At 36.9% G+C, this 14059-nt stretch overlaps 1 protein-coding gene across 10 annotated transcripts in view; it reads right to left on the bottom strand.

Moving 5' to 3' along the window:
• Positions 1-3436: 3436 nt before the first annotated feature.
• Positions 3437-14059, bottom strand: part of LOC144965871 (sodium-dependent glucose transporter 1A-like) — a 35310-nt gene continuing 24687 nt past the window's right edge. For 5 of the 10 annotated variants that reach the window (XM_078901684.1, XM_078901680.1, XM_078901681.1 and 2 more), the window contains 3 exons: positions 14040-14059; positions 7365-7507; positions 3437-6384 (listed from right to left, as the gene is read on the bottom strand). The exon at positions 14040-14059 is cut by the window's right edge and continues 126 nt beyond it. In XM_078901684.1, coding sequence (XP_078757810.1) covers positions 5186-6384; positions 7365-7507; positions 14040-14059 — 1362 coding nt within the window. In that variant the 3' untranslated portion in view covers positions 3437-5185. The remainder of the gene's footprint in view (positions 6385-7364; positions 7508-14039) is intronic. The other 5 variants (XM_078901688.1, XM_078901685.1, XM_078901687.1 and 2 more) reach the window with 2 other exon arrangements.

Below are 14059 nucleotides of genomic sequence, written 5' to 3'. Positions count from 1 at the left end.
CACAATGATAACTCTTACTTAATGTCAAATTGTTGTAAAACGAATAATAATAATAATAATAATAATAATAATAATAATAATAATAATAATAATAATAATAATATAGTAATAATAATAATAATAATAATAATAATAATAATAATAATAATAATAATAATAGTAATAATAATAATAATAATAATAATCACCATCGTCATCATCATCATCATCATAATCATAATAATAATAATAAATAATAATAATAATAGATGAAAGGGTAAAATAATAAGATTCTTGAAGTCCTGCTTTTGAATGTTTGAACTCGTTCCCGATGCACGGTCCCAACCCGGGTGGTAATCTGCCCTGATACTGAAGGATCAAAATGACTTTTGAAAAAAAAATCCGCAAAAGTGGATTAGGAGATGTGGGGGGGGGGGGGGGGGGGAGTGAGGAGGCGATCCTTTGTTGTGTCCAACCGGAGCCTTCGTAAACTTATAGATAGTATGCGCTTGGCTAAGAAGCTCATAACATTGCCATCCGGAAGTATAACGGACGAACACACAAAACTATGTGTAACCATGAACTTTTATAGTCTGGTTAATACAGTTCAGTGAGAATAACTCACAAACGCGGATGGCAAAATATAACAACAAAGGCTTGAGTGACGTCATCTTCGAACTATCTATAGCCTGACACTAGCCAAAAAATGACGTCAAAAGACAAGTCTTTGGCCACAAAAGAAGACAAATCGTGAGTTGTATTCAAAAGTTCAATCAAAGGAATCACTTGTTTCCTTAAGCACTACTAACGACAACTCACTAGACCGTGCAAAAACCTAAAAAAATTACGTCAAACTATAAGCCTTAGAGTGTTCTAGTGTCAGGCTATAACTAAACGATGGCTACGCCTGACACTAGAACCGTAGCTATCGTTATGTTATAGATAGAATGCGCTTGGCCAAGGAGTTCACAACATTGCCATCCGGAAGTATAACGGACCAACACACAAACTCTGTGTAACCATGAACTTTTATAATCTGGTTAATACAGTTTAGTGAGAACAACTCACAAACGCGGATGGCAAAAACAATAACAAAGGCCTGAGTGACGTCATCTTCGAACTATCTATAGCTTGATACTGAAATCCAAAAGGACTGGCAGTTTGACGTCATTATTTGGTTTTGCACCGTCTAGTGAGTTGTCGTTAGTAGAGCTCATGGAAACAAGTTATTTAATTGGTTGAACTATTGAATGCAACTCACGATTTGTTTTCTTTTATGGCAAAAGACTGGTATTTTGACGTCATTTTTTGATCAGTATGAGACCATAACTGTACGAAGGCCAAGCTAAAACCCTCTCGGACTGGCAGTTTGACGTCATTTTTTAGGTTTGTGTAGCGCCTAGTGAGTTGTCGTTAGTAGACCTCAAGGAAACAAGTTATTTCAGTGGTTGTATACAACTCACGATTTGTTTACTTTTATGGCAAAAGACGTCATTTTTTAGTCAGTGTCAGGCTATAACTTTACGATGGCTACGCTAGAACCCACTAAAACTTATAGTTTGACGTCATTTCTTAGGTTTTTGCACCGGCTTGTAAGTTGTTAGTAGTGCTCAAAGAAACAAACGATTCCATTGGTTGATCTACTGATAATACAACTCATGATTTGTTTTCTTTTGTGGCCAAAGACTTGTCTTTTGACGTCATTTTTGATCAGTGTCAGGCTATAAATAGTATGCGCTTGGCTTAGAGGCTCACAACATTGCCATCCGGGAGTATAACGGACCAACACACAAAACTATGTGTAACCATGAACTTTTATAGTCTGGTTAATACAGTTTAGTGAGAATTACTCATAAACGTGGATGGAAAAAAAAAAACAATAATAAAGACCTGAGTGACGTCAACTTCGTTCTATCTATAGATAGAATGCGCTTGGTCAAGGAGTTCACAACATTGCCATCCGGAAGTATAACGGACGAACACACAAACTCTGTGTAACCATGAACTTTTATAGTCTGGTTAATACAGTTTAGTGAGAACAACTCACAAACGCGGATGGCAAAAACAATAACAAAGGCCTTCTTGGTCTCTCTGCAGAGGAATCTCCATTCCTGTCCGTTTGATGCCATGTTTCTGAACTTGTTGCGGTCTATAGATAGTATGCAGATGACGTCACTCTGGTCTTTGTTATTGTTTTTGCCATCCGCGTTTGTGAGTTGTTCTCACTAAACTATATTAACCAGACTATAAAAGTTCATGGTTACACAGAGTTTGTGTGTTGGTCCGTTATACTTCCGGATGGCAATGTTGTGAACTCCTTGGCCAAGCGCATTCTATCTATAGATAGTATGCGCTTGGCTGAGAAGCTCATAATATTGCCATCCGGAAGTATAACGGACCAACACACAAAACTGTGTGTATCCATGAACGTTTACAGTTAGGTTAATACAGTTCAGTGAGCGTTACTCATAAACGCGGATGGCAAAAAACAATAACAAAGACCTGAGTGACGTCATCTTCGAACTATCTATATGTGATGTTAAGCGGAGGTTGGTGTTTTGGCAATCTTTTGAGATCGGTGTTGAGTGTTATTAGCAAGTTAACGAATACGTTCCCAATCTACAGCGATCGACGAACGATGTGAAAGAAAGCGAAGATCTCTGTCCTCAGTCCCCTATACGTTAACTTGCTATTGGCAATGGTGTGACCGGGCGTCCTTTATGTTTGGGTCCCAAATTGGCTTCAACAGTCATGACGTCATTTCTCTCGTAATGACGCATAGTAACTTAGTAACTGGCTCTAAACTATCGGAACAATGGCGGACGTCCTTATGAAATATTTCTTCCACGACCATAAAAGTGTATCTAGAGGAGAAAAATATTATAAATATGATCATGTTTTGACTATTATACATTCTGATCACATGACATATGAAAAGTTCTAGCCAGCATGAAGAATTAAAAGTACAAATTTTCTTTTTTAGAACCACGCTGCTCGCCGTTGCTGGGGGACGTGACATCAGACAATTGAATCCAATTAGTGAAGTAGAATGACATAGCTTTATTTGCTGGTATTTCAGGATCTCGTCTCAAGATGTTTCCAGATAGAACAGAAATGAGCTTTTTTTATAAAGAGCAAAATCCATTAAACGTGCTCAAAGCGCTTTACAAAGGGTCCCTGACCAACAGCAACACGTAACTTGTAGAATGAGACATGATGCCTGTTAGGCGATAATACAATAAATTTTTTTCCAACAGAGACGACGCTGTTAACGGCCATGTGCTCATTTTACACCTGAGTACGGTGAGAGAATGTGAGTAAAGAGTATTTTCCAAGGACTCATGCTCCGAGCGAGGCTCGAACCCAGGACCTTCCGATCCGAAAGCGAGTGTCATACCACAAGACCACATAGCCGCAAGAAACGTGAATATAAAGCTAAAATGATAAGAAATACTAGTTTTTGAGTTTTTGCAATGAAAGAACTGGTTTTTATTCTCCATTATAACAAAGTGAATTTGAAGTCCAAGTTTCATATATATTTATTATGTGGTTATAGATCAATTTCAAGCACCTATTCATCCCGACATAATACCGTTATGAGACGGTGGGTCACAAATGCATTTCCTTAATAAACGATAATTAATGTATTCAAAACGATTGCCGATCCCTATTGATGCAATGCGTTTAAGTTAAAATACTCACAACATCTACCAGCCGGATATAACGTACCAACACACACAAAACTGTGTGTAACCTTGATCGTTTATAGTCTGATTGATATAATTTAGTGAGAAGTAATCCCCAAAATGGCTGTTAAAAAGCAATAAGAAGGAACTGAGTGACGTCAATTTTGTTCCATCTATAGCGAGTGACATGACCCTGGTATTGACAGCTTCAGATAAAGATAACCCGAGTAAGTTATTCAGAAATCCAATGTCGCTCTGGTTTCCGAGTATCTGTTACACTTCTGGAAAAAATTAAATTCAGGGACAAAAATATGAATACGTTGGGGGCTCTTTTTTCAGAAACATTAAAGTCGATTCTTTTTCGAACTTCGTCAAATTGTGAACCAGCGACATAAAACGGTATTGGGTTGAAGGAAACGGACCCCGAATAGTGAATTTAGACCCCCAAAAAATATTGAGCATTTATATAGCGCAATATCCACTAAACGTGCTCAAAGCGCTTTACATGGCAGGGGTGCTGTGCACATATTTGCAGGTCTGATAGCCGGAAGGATTATGGGTTTTATTTAACAGTTCTGTAATGAACAATGTTTTGGGTTTGTTTGAGAATATTTCCATTACAACAATGAGATCATAACAATTTGGGTTATCAGACCCGCAAATAAGTAACGTCGAATAGAGGGTTTAGGTCCGAAACCCATTGAATCGTGCAAATTAGATAGAAAGCATGAAAATTACTACAGATGGTGTAAAGTATGGAAAATCGTATAATTAATTCTATAAAACCACTCTGAGATATCAGTAATAACAATTAGCTGAGATACAGGCTTGTAAAAACAGGACAATTTTGAAATGGACGACTAGAATTTTGTTCATTGTTCTAGTGTCAAAAGATCAAAACAATGTTTTCTTCCATCATGCTTTAATTTTCATTAGCTACTATTTTTTATAGCAATGATAAAGATACTTTCTTTTTTAATCCACCGTTTAGTTCAAAGTAATTCAAAGTGTTTACAATCTTTTTCGCCAATCCTGTTCAGTTTTGCAAGTTTTGATGGACTGGTGTCATCGACCCCTTGTCTGTTCACCTAGACTGATGTGCATCGGATTTAGAAAGTATATATTCACATTATTACAGGGTACTGGCGCACAGCCTAGCAGATACATGACAAATTTAATGAATACCGGCAAGCTGTGTCCGCACATACAATGCTCTCTCTCTCTCTCTCTCTCTCTCTCTCTCTCTCTCTCTCTCTCTCTCTCTCTCTTTCTCTCTCTCTCTCTCTCTCTCTCTCTCTCTCTCTCTCTCTCTCTCTCTCTCTCTCTCTCTCTCTCTCCGTCAGTTCTAATAGGCGCAGTTACCCAATCACTGCTTAGTGGACGGGAGGGTCAGGAAAAATTTTCACCGGTGATCGAACTCGGTCCCTTTACATATGAAGCAAGTGCTCTACCAAATGAGCTACTGGTACCCCTCTTTTTTATTTACATCCTATAATTACAAGCTTACGATGAATTGGTACTCAAATTTTTACAGTACTTTCACCACTTGCAAAACTGTCTTCTTTGCTATTTACAGCTAACATTTTTGTCGTTGCCTCCAACTCAACTTCGCTTCCAATATCAATACATGTTGATCTTTTTGCTCTAACTGGACCATACTTTCGTATCACGTAAGGTTTCAAAAATAAAATCATGAAAAGGAAAAAGAACATTGCCATTACACAAATTATCAATGATGTGTAAGGAAAAACCATTAAAGAAATCTTTTCTATCGTTTCTCCTAAAATCAGAGGCCCAACCATCGCACCGATTGATGCCGAAATCAAAGTAGCACTCGTAGCCTTGCCATCAAGCTTTAGAATATTCGTATCAAACCATGAATAACCACCTCCGACAATTGTAGAATCACTCACTGCAAAAACTGAAATTGATATCCAAATCAATAGATGAATGTGATATTGACTTGCGAGGACAAAGGCTGTCATCGTAATAACCATTCCTACACTACTGATTAAAATTAAAATACCCATATTAATTCTAGTCACAAGAGGAATTGCTATAAGATTACAGATTGTTCTAATTCCCCAAGTTAAAGAAATTATCAAAGCCCCATTTTGTTTGGTCCATGATAAATGAGATACCACAAACATGGCTAAATAGACATTCAATACATCATCAAGCATTGTTTCTAAAAATATGAAAAAACAAAACACCATTGTCAGAATCACATATACCTTCAGAGAAAGCCTTTTTGGCTCAATTTCTGCTAGTTTATCACTCGCTTTCTCCTCATGTGTAAGTATAGCGCAGTTCACACAGCACAATATAAAGTAAGGTACCGAAAATAAAATTCCTATGAAACCCGTAATCATGTAAGCGTAAAGAAGTTCGGATTCAGGTCGCGTGTCAAAATTTGATCCAGAATTCGTTTGATTTCCTTCCAGACCCATATTTTTGTCAAAACTCTGGTTTATTGAAGGCATTGGCAATGAAGAAGCATTTATCGAATTATACGTAAATCCTGTGATATTATTTTTCTGGTTAGTTCTTTCGTGGTCTTGATGTTGAAATAGAGGATCTGTTTCATTCCATTTTGGGACCAAATACGGTTCCGTGTATAAAGGACCAAAAACTCCGCCAACAGCTTGTGTCAAACTGAGGAACTGAAGTGCTGAATCACTTTTGCCTCCCCACATTTGAAACTGGTCAGCTGTGATCGCTGAAATTAGAAATCAAAGACCAGGATTTATTTATTTAATTCGTCTCATTTTATTTTCATTGTAAAACAAATTTATAAAATATTATATATAAGAGGGTAGCGTGGCATAGTAGCCCGGGTTTTGCTTTTTATCCAAGAGGTACCCATTTCGATTAGCTGATTCACCTCTCCATTGTTCACTTGGTAACACAACACTACGATTGACGCCTGACTTAATCCAGTCATCTCTTGTAACAGACCAGGCCCTCAAAAATATTTCCCCTTGGGGAATAATAAAAGGAGTTTTATTTTATTTTACCTTTTAAAAACTATTATATCAACAACTGCCACAATCTCTCTTGCCTAGGATATCCCACCACCCCCAAAACGTCATCGTATACATCTCAAATTATAACACTGAAAATGTGAGTCAGGTGAGAAATGTGAAAATGTTGCTGCTTGAAGCTCGAAGAAAAGAATAAAGATAAGTATTGAATTGTAAGATTCACTTTATTAGACGAAGACAGATACTGTTGACGTTTCGGGTTTCCCCTTTGTCAACACAACACGATGAATGAAACACTACCGCCAAAAGTTATTCACCTTAACTACGCCATTCACACAGCTCATTCGTCCTCAGTGTTTCATTTGAAATCTTTGTAAGTGTCATCCTTTTTACCATATTATATTGTAACAATTCAATGGGGGAAGGGGGGGAGGGTATTCTAATTCCATTTAAAATAATACTCTTGTACAATTATATTATCGTTACGTTAAGCAATTCCTACATTAATTTACCAGTCAACTTTCGTACTCTAGAAATATATGTATTTCAATTTCGCCAGACAACTCGTCCTTTCGCGAATACCCAGGTTTCAGAGTTTTTTGACAAGATGAGGATCATTTAAATCGATTGATCTTTTTGAAGGACGAGTTTTCAGGCAAAATTTACAAATACAAGTTTCTCCTGGAGTAAGGCACCCAGCAGTCAACAATCTCACCAGTTTCCACAACGCTGCACATTACTGCTGACACCAAGTGTGCCATCAACATGGAGACGTATGAGGTACACATGGGTGTCAGGCCGGTGAAGAAAGATGCTAGAAATAGTGTGATGCATTTCAGTGCCATCTTGTTACCTAATCTGTGAACATAATTTGAAGAAAAGATATTTATGTGTGACCCATCGTCTCCAAGCGCTTTTATTCCACCCCTCCCCATATTATACTAACGCGTAATGATATCAAGTTTACAATAATAATTTGTAACTTCAGATTATCAAACGTTTAATTTCACTAAAATTAGACCTAGATATTTAAAAAAAATAGAAGTATCGTTTAAGCATTTTTGAAAAGGTCTTTTATTCAGAGATAACTAAATCAGAATCGATTGAGGGTTAGACAGATTTCCTGGGTCTCAGAGTATAAGATAATAGTATTGAAAAAAAAACAGGTATGGATGTCTAATAATAGCTTGTCAGACATACAAGAAGTCAAGTACCATTAAGCAGGAAGCATCAATTACAAGTCAAATAAAAGCGAGATCTGACCGAAAACAAAATGAGTAATTTATAAAAATCCCAATATTCATCCCATTGGGGAAATTTGTCTTTAGGGAAGACTGACTGGAATAACCAGGCGTCATCCGCAGTGCAGCTCTGCAAACTGAGCTAGGGCGAGGTGACTTGCTCCGGGCCACACAGCGCAATTGATGACATGATTAGCACACAATAATAGACAACTTAGATAACCACACCCCTCGGATTGTCGTCATACTGTAAACAATGGCAGGTTTTACTATCAACGGTATGCTTATAGTAAAATGCCCACGCTGTTCTTTTGCTTGACCAATAGAACAAACACAGAAAATTATGTGTCAGCCGTTTATAATATGATCGTGAAAATGGTGTGGTAACTAGATAGTCACCCATTTGGCGGAATAAAAACAATAATAATGATCTGAGAAAGGTCGATTTCATTCACGTTATTGTTTATAAACAGTCCAGCCAACTATGTTTGTCCGATCACGTATGACGGTGTGTCACAAATTTCATGTTTTGATTGGCCAAAGACCTACTGTTTAATTTTAGCCCGATTAATGATGTAGTATACTTGCCAAGAACAAACGAGACTCACCTGGGAGTTGAAGGTTGTTTTTTATGATAAATCTGGAACGTATGTGGTATTATTGAGGACGGTTGGCCATTTGATGCTTTCAAACTTCAGATGAGACTGTCCACTAATGTGATATTAATGTATTTTAGGGTAGGTGCTAACATATCACAATTATTATTATTTGTTGTTCACTGAAGAGGGGTTTGAGTCAGAAACGTTCAGTGTTTGTTAACTGAAAATGGGTTTGAGTCCGAAACGTTCAGTGTTTGGTATTTTGTTGGGGTTTTTTCGAATCTGTAGTATCCATTTTTGATTATTACTTTTTACAGTCCACATCTTCTAGCAGCTTGTTATCACTTTAACATATCACAAACAAACCATATCATTATATTCAGAAATAAGGACGGGGTAATGTGCCATACATTCCCGATACCAACAGTAAAATCAGGAACAACCTCAACTCCCATATGAGTCTATTCATCCACTTCTATAATTAATGTTTAATTTGTCCAGCTTCTCTAGATCTAATAATACCGGGTGTCCATGAAGTCTTTAGCTGCTTGACAAAATCTTTAACAGAAAAACGTTACAGCCATTATACTTTCAATGTGGATATATAAATACACAGATACGTTACATTTTGTTTATCATCTTTCTCTTCTCAATGCGACTCAATATGGTTGCCATGGCTACCTACAAGCAAATTCAACATATTTTAGAGTTATTTTCAATCAAGAGTCTTGTAGCTTTTGTGCCGTGATGGATTAAACAACCGCTCTTAATCTCATGGCAAGCGTTCCAACATCTGGTGTGAGGGCTGGATAAACACTATATTTAATGTAGTCCCGTATGAGATTGTCATAGGGAGAAATGTCCGGTGGACAGTGGTCAGGCAATTGAGTCAATCTCTCCCAATTCATCTGTCTGGAAACGTATCGTTTAGAAATTCACGAACGACCTGCCCCCTATGTAGAAGAACACCGACTTTACTGAAAAATGTGTCTTATCAAATCAATGTAAATAGTGCTGCTCGAAGCTCGAAGAAATATATAACAATGTGAAATTGAAGGTAAGCTTCAATTTCATATACGAAAACAGATAAAATGGACGTTTCAGGTTTCCCCTTTATCAACAAAACAGGATGAATGAAACACTACAGACGTTAGTGTTTCGTTCATTCTGTTTTGTTGATAAAGGGGAAGCCCGAAACGTCCATTTTATCGGTTTTCGTATATTAAATTGAAGCTTACCTTCAATTTCACATTGTTATTTATCTCATCAAATTTAGAACACCCATTTTTATCGTTTTTACGTATTGTAATGATCTGCTAAACTGAACTATGAAACGTTGTTGGGATAATTTCGGAGATTTTGTTTCACGCAGTCACATTACACAACGATATATTTGTGACACTGTTGCTATTCTGAAATATGAGGAGAGAAAAATGAGGTCTTTTATGTTCGTGTTTATTTTGCTGACTTTGGTGATGTAATGTAGGTCAATTATAAATTAATGGTAGTGAAAACCAAATGCAAGTATTCATTATAGTCTTAGAATAATAAGCCTTTGAAATCAACGACAGATTTTATGGACACCGTGTAATTTATATTTTGACGACCTGTTATCTGAATGTGGGTCCTCTTTGCTCTTGTCCTAAAAAAGATCTGTTTGCATTTGCAGTATTTGCTTTCTTGTACATGCCACATCTGTGATTTCCCACCCCATTGTATTTGTAACCCACGGTCTCAAAACGGTATTATGTCGGGATCAGTCGGGCCCGAAAAATGAATTTGGAAACAAGCTGATGAGAAATATAAATTTCGAGTATTTTGCAATGCAAGAAATATTCTTTAATTCTCCACCATAACTAAGTGATATTAACTTTTATGTTTTACGTTTGTGGCTATAAATTCAAGTTCCGGAACCCAATTCGTCTCGACATAATACCGTTTTGAGACGGAAGGTCACATTCAGTATTTAACCTATAATCTTCCCTGGTCGTCTCAATGATTTTTGTTCAAAACGTCTCCAAACAGCTGCGAAGTCACGGGAAAATTCTGTTTGAAAATATGTACCAGCAATATCTTTTGGCTTTTGGTAGCACCGGCTGTGTTGGTAACTCTTGCTGTGTTGTACCGAGCAATTCTATAATCAAAAGATCTGAAAATGTGTGTATCTATGATCTTTTTCTAACATCAATGCCTGCTCCCTAATTTGTCACAATGCTATATTCTCCATTCCTTTTACGACATTTCGGAGTTTATGTCGAGACGTCCGACGCAGGTCACTACCGCTCTCTAAAAGTGTCACCTTGCATCTTTCGCAAAGAATTCTGCGTTAATAATAATAATAATAATAATAATAATAATAATAATAATAATAATAATAATAATAATAATAATAATAATAATGAGTGGAGTTGCAATCTCTGAATGCCTAATTCAGTTATTATACAAGTAGTAGGGGGAATTAGGCTAAAACCGTGCAAATTCGGGTTGAAAGCATGAAAATTTGCATACAGGTTGCTAAGACCCATAGAAAAAATAACTGATATAGAACCACTCTGGCAATCAATCATAACGTATCGGTTTAAGGCCTTAGATTTTACCTATTACAACTATATTAAACAAGGGAAATAACTGCGTAAAAATATATATTTTCTTCATATTCATTGTATTAGGGAAAATTAGGCTAAAACCGTGCACATTGGGGTTTTAATCCCGAAAATTGGCATATAGGTAGCTATGACCCGTATAAATAACACCTGATATAGAACCACTCTGGCAATTTATCATAACAGTGCGTGTTTCGCACTTTTATTTTTTCCTATATAGCATTACTTATCCGAGGAAATAACCACGACAATACAATGTGCGTTCTAAAACTTTAAATACACCGGTAACCATTTACGGTAGCTAACTGATGGTTATTTCGTGTTGTAACCAGTAGATAAAAGCGGGATAGGGGTGAGAGGAGTGAGTGGGAGCGACGGAGAGAGAGAGAGAGAGAGAGAGAGAGAGAGAGAGAGTGAGAGAGAGAGAGAGTGAGAGAGAGAATTTTACTCATTACTGTACTGACCTAACACCCCCCCTCACACACACACACACACACACACACACACACACCCCGCATCTACATAAGTCCGTGCAAGGCAAACCGGACCTTAAACACTTGCATCGGGTGCCGATAAATTCTCTCTTACATGAACATTTGATGAGTTTTTGGGACACTTTTGACAATTCTATAAATAAGCTCCACAGTGGTTCATGTCGATCGACACATTTGTTGCAGGGTATAATGATATAAAAGATATAATGTTAGCAAAAGCTCGACTTCTTTCAAGAACTGTGACATCATGATTATCATCAGCAGTGACATCTTTTAAAGCTTGTTTTTTTTAAGTATCGTGCATAACAAATTTTATGGTATAGGGCGGTAGTGTGCCTCCTGAGCGACTAAATCTCCTCCGGCAATAAATGACAACATTAATCAGAATCTTTTATAGATAACGCTATTTCACGAATATTTTCTTCCATATCTGTTGTCATTACAGAATGGAGTACTCCCGATTCCATGTTTTTACAAAAAATCACGTTTGTTTATTATAGCCAATCTCTAATTTTGAACGTTGTCTCATTATTCTCGTGGGTTGCGAAATATATTCATTCGGTGACTCCTCCAAGTCAAATGACGAAGTTTGGAATTCTTGTAGGGCAATTCTTTCAGATTGCTTTAATTCTAATCGCCTAATTTTGTTGGCATTAAATTTTACACGACAATATTTATGCCACTTAGCATCATTTTGTTTTAAGCTTTCAATTATCTCATTTCTTTCTGATGATTTAAAAAAATAGATACATCCAACTTGTTTTCATCACAAACCAAAGAATTGAATTGTGTTAAATCTTCAAGAAGAGTTTCATAGCCTTGCCCTTTGTCATACCTCCTCGACTTTGAGGGACATTATAAACGGTCTATGTTATCTTGTTGGCATATCAAACACTTGTCCCAGTCTCTGGGAGCAGTTCTTTTTGCTATTGTATGTGTATCTGAAATCATGCAAACGCATTCCTTTATTAGGCATATGCAATATTCTTTCTAAAGACCCATCATCAGCAGGCAAAATGTGTGCAGTGCCTTACATAAGGACACAACAGTACAAATAGAACATTCTCCCATTGTCTCTTTGAGGTAAATAACGTAAATAACTTGCCACAATACAGCATCATAGTGGTTGATGATGATGATAATTATAGCAATGTAAGTGGTATGCTGACTCTTTACTGTCATCAAGTTTGACTGAAATAGGTTTTAACTCACGTAAAATGATTTTAGCAGTATATTTGGAAAGAAAAGAAAACAAGAGGAGGGGAGAAGGAGCACTGTCTTTTGTCAACACCGGTTATCGGCATTTATTGAGCTGTGTTCTGCTAGTCTGTTTTGTCTACCCCTCTGCTCGTCTTCCCGTCTGCCCGTCCGTTTTAGAGCAATTGATTATACTTATTAAATCAGATGCAGAAAAAAATCTCATATTATTATAGAATATTGCTCGCTAGACGTCCTTTAAAACAAGTGAAATTGAATAATATTTACGATTAAATAATTTGTATGGTTCGTGAATCGAAAGTAAAGGGAAAGGAAAACATCCGCTTCGACGCTAAAAATAGTCACCAATGGGAATCCAAAGGATGACGTAAAACAAACTTTTGTCGGCTTGCCTCGAATGTTTACACAATAAAAATGAAAGAAATTATTGTCGTCCATTTCAAAATTTTCTAATCTTAAAAACCTTGTATCTCAACTAATACTGATTTCTCAGAGTGGTTCTATATCATAGATTATAGGGTTTTTCATATTCTACAACATATGTAATTTTCATGCTTTCAACCTTGTTTGCACAATTCAAGGGTTTTTTGGACCTAATTCCCCCTACTAAAGTAGAACGTTTGCGTAAGACCTTTCCCAACTTTTCAGGCACCGCCGACACTTCTTTCTCTTTCTCCAGAATTTTTGTTTCTATATCATCAAACGCATCCAAACTATCCTTTACTTCCCGTGCGTTTCAACAAGAAAAATTCGCTACCTGAAACCTCGTCTAATACATTGAACTCTCTGTGTCAGGGGAATCGGGGTCAATGCCCCTCTGTGTGTCAGATCAGACGCTCTCTACCCGGGGAACGGGTTCAATGACCTTCCATGTTACACACAAAGGTAATTTCGTGAACCTCGTCCAATTGACCAGTGGCCTTTCCTTGACTTTCAATTGACCAGTGGCCTTTCGTTAATGGTTGTTCAAGATACAATTAATAACTAAATTAGATCAAATATTATTAATTAGGCCTACTTCCCTTTCATCAATTGAAATAATTATGCAATTATCAACAAAATTAGAAATATGATATATCCAGGTTAATTAAGAATAAACAGAGCTAGTCTGAAAGCGTGCGTCCAAATAGGGGGTCAAACCAATTGTGAAAGCAAAGTATGGCCAACCGTCCTCCTTAATATGTTTTCGGGACCGATGCCATGAAATTGTGCAAGCTGGTATTTTATCAACTTACTTATCGTAAACAAATCCAGC

This window comes from Berghia stephanieae, chromosome 2, assembly GCF_034508935.2.
Source record: "Berghia stephanieae isolate SIO BIC M18660-M18661 chromosome 2, UCSD_Bste_1.3, whole genome shotgun sequence".
NCBI classification, from domain to species: domain Eukaryota; kingdom Metazoa; phylum Mollusca; class Gastropoda; order Nudibranchia; family Aeolidiidae; genus Berghia; species Berghia stephanieae.
The sequence above is the reverse complement of the archived record's forward strand: the minus strand, read 5'-3'. Positions and strand labels throughout refer to the sequence as shown.